The sequence below is a fragment of the Formica exsecta genome, unplaced genomic scaffold (genome assembly GCF_003651465.1).
Source record: "Formica exsecta isolate Colony F162 unplaced genomic scaffold, ASM365146v1 scaffold523, whole genome shotgun sequence".
NCBI lineage: Eukaryota > Metazoa > Arthropoda > Insecta > Hymenoptera > Formicidae > Formica > Formica exsecta.
This window is the reverse complement of record NW_021852473.1, coordinates 2437-9978: the sequence shown is the minus strand read 5'-3', so window position 1 is coordinate 9978 and position 7542 is coordinate 2437. Positions and strand designations below refer to the sequence as shown.

The following is a 7542-nucleotide window of genomic DNA, read 5'->3' as shown; positions in this document are numbered from 1 at the left end:
CGCTGGTTATTCAGACGTTCGTTCGGTGGTCCCTTTTCGGTAAGAGAATTTAATCTCTTTTACGCGGGATGGGACCAAGTGCGATCTTTCGACTAGGAATGAGTGGCGGTTAATAAAGAGTTATTTTGATTTTAAATTAACAAAATGTAAATTTATTCATTTTTAAAGTAAATGGTGGATATACATGATTATAAAAAATAAAAATAAAATATTGTTGATTATATATTCTCGATGAGTGTACGTGTGTATGTGTGTGTTTTAGTTCCCGGATGTTACATTAATATGGACGACATCAGTCAGAATGCAGTTACGGTGCAAAAGCACAGAGTAAGACTGCGTGAAGTTGAAGACCGGAGAATAAGCGTGCGAATGTCTCTTCGAGTCCCCTTTTTATAATTCTCTTTTCGGGATGTATTTTAATTCTAAGATCTTCCAAAACTTCAACGAATTGAAATTGCGCAGAAGTGGGGATTCTTCACCTTAACGAATTAAAAATTGTGCTAGTGTCCTCATTAGGCGGGGTGTTTATCTTACTTTTCGAATTTTCACCCGTGGTGATCGTCGATTAGTGATCTCGATTTCAGTTCAGAGTGCCTTGAGCATTAGATTTCCCTTGCGCACGTGATCTGATTAGAAAAGGTCTTTCTTCCTTATGATTATTTTTATCAATATTAGTGCAGCTGTATTTACTGAATATTTCGTTACAGAAGTTTCGTCATTATTAATTTAGTTGTATCCGTCAGATATTTCGTTAGAAGGAGTTTTATTATCTTTTTCGATCGATTATCATTGCCGCAACTTTGCGGAAGGAAGGAATCGTGGAGTCGCCAGAACGTAACACTCTGTTTAACAAAATTCATCATAAAAATCACAATTAAAACGATATTTTTGAGCGTTCGGAGACTGGTACATTAAAAATACCAGTGGTCGCCGGACGTATGTGCAAATAATAATAAAAACAGACAAAAAGAAAAAAAGAGAACAAAAAAGACTGTAAAAAATTAAAGAAATCGAAGAAAAGAAAACAAAGAAAAAAAGAGAACAAAAAAGACTGTAAAAAATTAAAGAAATTGAAGAAAAGAAAACAGAGAAAGCTGAAAATGATACAAATAAAAGAAAAAATATTTTACGTGAACAGAAAAAGTTATTAAAAAAGTGTCAAACAAAAATTAAACTTTATTTTACTAATTATATTATTATGTATTATTATTCAATCTGTTATCTGCATGTTCACTGTTGTTAAGAAATTTAGCTTGTAAATTAAATGCTCTGTTTTATGTTTCCAGGTTATGCAACAAATTATTTTTATAATTTTTGACAAAAATAAAATATCATTAAGTATAAATACCAATTTAAATTAGAATTGTATTTTGTCATTAAATATCTATTTATATCAATATTTCTCGTCAGCATATTAATTTTCTAGTTATGGTCGGACACTGGGACAAGTTATGTCCGCACACTGGGCCGTAACCTATTTCAGCTGTCCGGCCACTGGTACATTGACGCGTACCATTATTTATGTAAATATTTAATTAATAATTGATATATATGGGTTCAAATAATTTTTCCCTGCTTAAGGGAATCTTAAGCTTTCGATTGAATGCAAATATTTATATTAAAAATCTTTCTAATATTATAATTTGTATTATTTGTGACGACCTACGCTTAAACGTCCGGCCACTTATGTCAATCTCTAATGCACGAGTCAGAAGTTGGCAAGGCAGAAAGTGAAAAGGTAGACGTCGCCCGCGATATTTCAAGTCGATACAACTCGTATAATATGTAAAATATTTACATTATATCATATATCATTGTATTCGTTTCAAACAGTGCTATAACTTTTATCATATCGAAATATTCACATTATTATAAAAAAATTAAAACTATTTAATTTGATATATATTTCTTATGGTCTATCTCTTTTAATTTAAAAGATAAAAGGAGGTGGCCACTTTTGGTGGGACACCCTGTATATCAGGATATTTTCATAAAAAACATATACATATATACACTTACAATTACAATGTGCTTTTGAAACTTATTAAAATCTATGTAATATATGTATTATAGGAAATAAAGTATATTAATAATTCTTCAATTTATACCATCGAATTATTTTGGCCCTTTTCCGTATCTTCCATATTTTTCGAGATATTTGCCTGGGGCATTTAAAATGGCACACCATGTATAATGTACAAATATGTTTTCGATTACAAATACGTATTTAATTTATTAACACGTTCTACATTCTTGAATCTGTGACCAAATCTTGAATAATATACGTATACAAATACAATACGTATTCGATTTATTAACATGTTCTAAATTCTTGAACCTATATGATCAAATCTTGAATACTCTTGATTTAATGGAGCCAACTAAATTTAATATTTGATTACTATCAAATGTTTCATTCTCTGAATGGAAAAAAGATTCTTAGACGCAATGAAAAGACATGAAGAAAAATTTAAATATTTTTTTATTATATAAGACTTGTATAAAATTTCTTATAGACAATATTTAATAAGTTTTTTATAAGCCACAAAAGTCCATTATTAAAATTAAATTAAACTGTAACGATATATATATAAACCTTTGTTATCAGGAAAATGTCTTATATCTATCAACATATTGTTGCGTCCCTGCGAGTCGTCTGTGGTAGTTAATCCTGAAGTTGCTCCCGTCTCTAAGAGATCATCTCCAAACACGTTGCTAAGGGTTGTTGTAAAATAACGGCGGACATCTTGAGAGGGAGATCGGCCATCTTGAGTCTCGCGACGGATGTCATTCCGGGCGGACATATTTGAGATGCGATTACCGTTATTACCCGTTTTGTGTTCCTTGTTTAATTGTGTGTTCTGTGTTATTATTAAAGTTCCTTCTGTTCTTTTAAAAGAGTGTCAATCATTTACGTCGCGGTACGCGAGTGCCGTTTGTGTCGCGCGTGTTCGAGTATTGTCAAAGTCGACGCGCGGACGCAACAATATATAGGATGTCCCAAAATTTGCGACTTAAAATGCTATAATAGTTCTCAAAATACTATAATAAAAAGTTCTCGACAAATTAAGAAATAAAAGTATTTGCTTAGATATTACCAACTCATGAACAGTTTTTTGTTCATGAGTTGCATATGAGTTGCATATGCATATGCGATACTAGTACTATTGCACTTACTAATACTATTGCACTTTACTAATACTATTGTGTGATTCACAAATGGGCAACTGTCTAAGCGTAGCCTGTAATTAACTAACTTTAAATCATTATATCCCCAAAATAATTGCTTGGAATAAAAAAATCACAATTACTATTATTTTTTAATTTGTCGAGAACTTTTCTGCTATTTATTTTGAGTTGTAAATTTCGGAATATATCGTATATAGAGAGCAGATAACATATAAGATGTTTATAATATTGTAATGTTACAATATTAACATGCTGTTCACAATTGAAACATAAAATTTCGTGTCTAAATTTCAACGGCGAACGTCGCTGTTATATTCAAACAATTGCCTCAAAAATCAAAACACGAGCGAGAACAAACAGCGTCGCGGTCACCCGCTCGGTGCGTGATCGCGTTATTCTTATAATGAAAAACCGTGACAAACACCTGGTTCTAGAACGTTCGATGCCGAAAAATCTTGTTATTCACATCGGCAGAGCGCGAGTTTCCGCGGTCGGTCGATTTAGTCTGCCTACGACAACGATTCGAGCACGATCGAAACTCATCGATTTTTCTCATTCGCATTTCGCTGATCCTCGCTCGTGTCGCGTACTCAGTAGGCTTACTCGTCTCAACATCGCTCCGAATTGTCTCGCATCCGATCGCGTTCATCTTCTCGCGGCGATCAATTCGGGAAAATCTAACACTGTATTATTTACTCCTTTAGTGCTAAGACATTGTGAACGCAAATTGTTTGGAGTCCGAGAGTCGACGCTCGTTATCCGCATCGCGAATGTTCTCTGCCTTGCGCTAAATTCCATCCGGCGTCCGCGTGCAAGATTTCCGTTCTCGCGAGAGTTTCTAGCAAGAAGCTCTTCATCAAGATTTCCGAACCGCGAAAGAGGACAGTAATTAACAGGACAATTTGAAGATTTCCGTTGGAAACGCGGAATACGTGCCGTCGCTCACTCCTATTGTCCAAAATAAAAAGGAATAGTTAAAACAATCTGCACTCGAGTCTTTTCTAAAATCTCCTTGTCCTCCAGCGGATCTACGGATTCGCGTTACACACAGCTTCTCGCTCATCTCTGAGCGTTTCAAAAGATTCGGGCGATCTCGTCGAGGTCGACTCCCGAACACATACCTTTATAATAATCGAATCTTTTTCTTCTGCTGATTTTTTATCGTGTTTCGGTGTTTATATCTGATCAAAGATATTATAACAAAAATTTAATATAACTTATTGTTAATATAAAAATTTAAAAACAAAATTTGTTGATGAATGATATAATAAATTTTTTTTTCAAATAAACAAAACTTAATTAAGAAACATCCAATATTTTCAGATAATTTCTCATATCTTAATTTCTAGTTTTAGACAATACGTCCATATCTTCGTTATTATACATATAATCAGGTAAATTCAATTTTACATGTATTGCTATGCCTTAACATTAATCTTATCTTTCAACTATTTGCAGGTTTTCCTGACATATATTTTGGACTTATATCTAATCAGATAAGAAATATTAATTATTTTAAAAAACAAAACATGAAAAATGTTAAATTATTAATATTAAATTATCTTTATTATTAAAACTTATTAAAATTTGAGTTATTCGAATTGAATACAATTTTATATTGTCTTTTAAAAGTGCTAAAACGTAATCATTTATCTAATTATAATTAATATTAAAAATATATTTAATATTTTTCATGTTTTGCTTTTAACTACTTTTGCTTTTAACTACGTTAATTCTTTGCTTTCATCTGATTATTGATCCAAGATTTTATTTGAGCGTTTGTACGATTTTTTAATACTGGATACTTAACTTTTACTTCGTTAATTTGACGAAAAGATGGTAACTTGTTACTTTTTATATTAACAGAAAACGAAGATAAAGCTGCTGTGCGTTCATCGTCAGTCCATCGGATTTTATTAATTTTTTTCCTTTTAGAACCACAAAAGGAGATACTGAAATAATAAGATTACGTTAGTCTAATCAAGCGACACGGTAGCGTTGCCAAGTATATGAAAAAATTTCTTTCTGGCTTGTCAACGGTTTGCCTATGTACAGGGGCCGCGGCGCTACCAAGTAGCTTATCCGGAATTTTAGGTCTAATAAACTTTTGATTAGGATATTTTAATAACTAAAGCCATAATAAAAAAAACTAATGGCACTTTCCATTTTATATAAATGTGTAGAAACTGCTCGATTTCTGCTGTCAATCTGCCGTCAGATTGCGCGCAGGCTCTGCGTGATTTCTGCAGCCAATTTGCTCACATTGCCTGTCAGCAGGCTTTGTCGACAAAACCTGAGCTTAATGTGGTCACAGATGGCTATGGTTTTGGCATGGAATTCTGATTAAATTTGATCTCTGTGAGATCTAAAACTTTTGTCTAAAACATTTATCATGATTTACCGTATTTACTGAGATAAGCGTAAAAAACTATAATTTTTACAGGTTTTTCATGGTTTTCACCATGAAAATCAAATAGTCGCCAATTTTCACTATGATATTCGTAATCAGCGCATCAATATACGTAAGAATACTGAGTTTCAAAAAAATCGGAGCCGGGACCTTTTTGGAACTTTATCCGATAATAATGTAAGGTTATAAGAATATATATCGCGCGGACAAGATAAAAAATGTTAAGATTATATAGTATATATCGCGGAATAATGGAATGAAAAAATGAAAAGTGATAAGAGTATTGCGGAATAAGGCAACAACGAAGAGAAGTGATAAAGTGAAAAGAAATTATTAACGCGGAATAGTGTAAGGAAGAGAAGTGATTTCCTTTAATCGATGTCATATCGAGCAAAGTTAGGTTACCAGCTCTTTCTCAATCTTTTCTGTTCTACTTTACTTGTTTTATCTTCTAATATTAAGAAATCGGTCGCGTTACGACATTAATAAAACGATGAGCGAATGCTTACAGTGGACTGAATCTGTGCATTATCAATTATAACATATTTGTGATAAATACATTATTTAAAAAAATGATTATGAATAAATCGAAGGAATATTTGGAGATTTTGGCTGGCCATGTTTTCGATAACGATAAGCTGGTAATTATACGCGCGAACGCGCATTCATGTATATGTTACGTCCAGGCGACTCCACGATTCCTTCCGCGAAGTGTCGGCAATGATCGTCGATTGGTGAAACAAACGAATCGCTCAGTAAACAGACCAACGTAAGGGATCGGTGAGGAAACCATGTCGGTTTTCTCGAAATAAATATGTGGGTAGGTACGGGATAGGAGATCTATCGCTTTAGGATACTACCCAACTTATCTTATTTGAAGGTAGAGAAATGAATGTTTTTGTCATTAGGAATATAATTTATTCTGTTCTCTCCATTCCTGTCTTACATTTGCGCTAACGATTTTCTTTATTACAATTGCGATTGAGCGTTTGGTAGTTGTTGTTTACTAGCACTTTACGTGCTCTTCCACTTCGTCGCTTGGTTTGCGTCGCTGCGTCGATGCCGGTTTTGCGGGGGCTCGTCTGCGTGGTACTATCCCGTTTAATGGGCGTTCGTCGTAGAGGCGAGACAAGCGGCGGAGGATACCACGGAATCGGAGGCGTGATACTCCGCGGTCGTTTGATGTCCGGCGTGATTGGTCGGTCCCTCTTGGCTTTCGAGCCGGAATGCCCGGTAATTGGTTTTGGCGGGCTAGCGCCGAATAAAGCCTGAAGCCGGTCCTTGCTCCTTTTCTTCCTGGGTAGCAGGGCTCCTGGAGCCGGTGGTTTGTCCCTGGCGGATGGTGGACTGGCGCCGAGGGTCAGATCCACCGTGCCCAAGTTAATCGGCGACCGAGCGCCGGTGGCTGGAGGCGACTGAGCGCCGGTTGTTGGAGGCGGCCGAGCGCCTGTAGCTGGAGGCGATCGAGCTTTCGAGCCTGGAGGCGACCGAGCGCCCGTAGATGGAGGCGACCGAGCGCCTGATGTTGGAGGCGGATGAACGCCGACTCTTCTCCGTTTGGCCGAGGTGAAGTGTAGTGGCGTTGGGCGAGTCTTGCGCCGGAGGGCGATCTCGGCCACCGTAGGTAGCGAGATGATGCTCTCTATCCGCGGCGTCTTGCAGGGTTTCTCGGCGACTGGCGCCGTGTCGTGGTCCAACGTTTTAAAGCGACTTTGCGATAGAGAGCAGGCGACTGGCGCCTAGAACTCTCTTCGTGACTTGTCGTCTAAAAGTAGGCGACTGGCGCCAAGAACTTTCTTGTTGTGTTTTCTCTGCAGGGGGTCTGACCTATATTCCGGCCGGACGGCTTTCTACTTGCAGGTTGGCCCGGGCGCCTTGCGCCGCCTAGCGGTGCTGCCCGCAACTACGCGCGGCCGGGCGAGCGCTTGCGAAAAACGATAATA

General features: G+C 36.5%; 1 protein-coding gene across 1 annotated transcript; it reads right to left on the bottom strand.

The window, feature by feature from the left end:
• Positions 1 to 6552: 6552 nt before the first annotated feature.
• On the bottom strand, positions 6553 to 7274 carry LOC115241855 (extensin-like; the record flags this gene model as incomplete). The annotated part of the gene is made up of 1 exon (XM_029817786.1): positions 6553 to 7274. A coding segment is annotated over one exon (722 nt), but the record flags the coding sequence as incomplete, so codon positions are not given.
• Between the last annotated feature and the right edge of the window lie 268 nt (positions 7275 to 7542).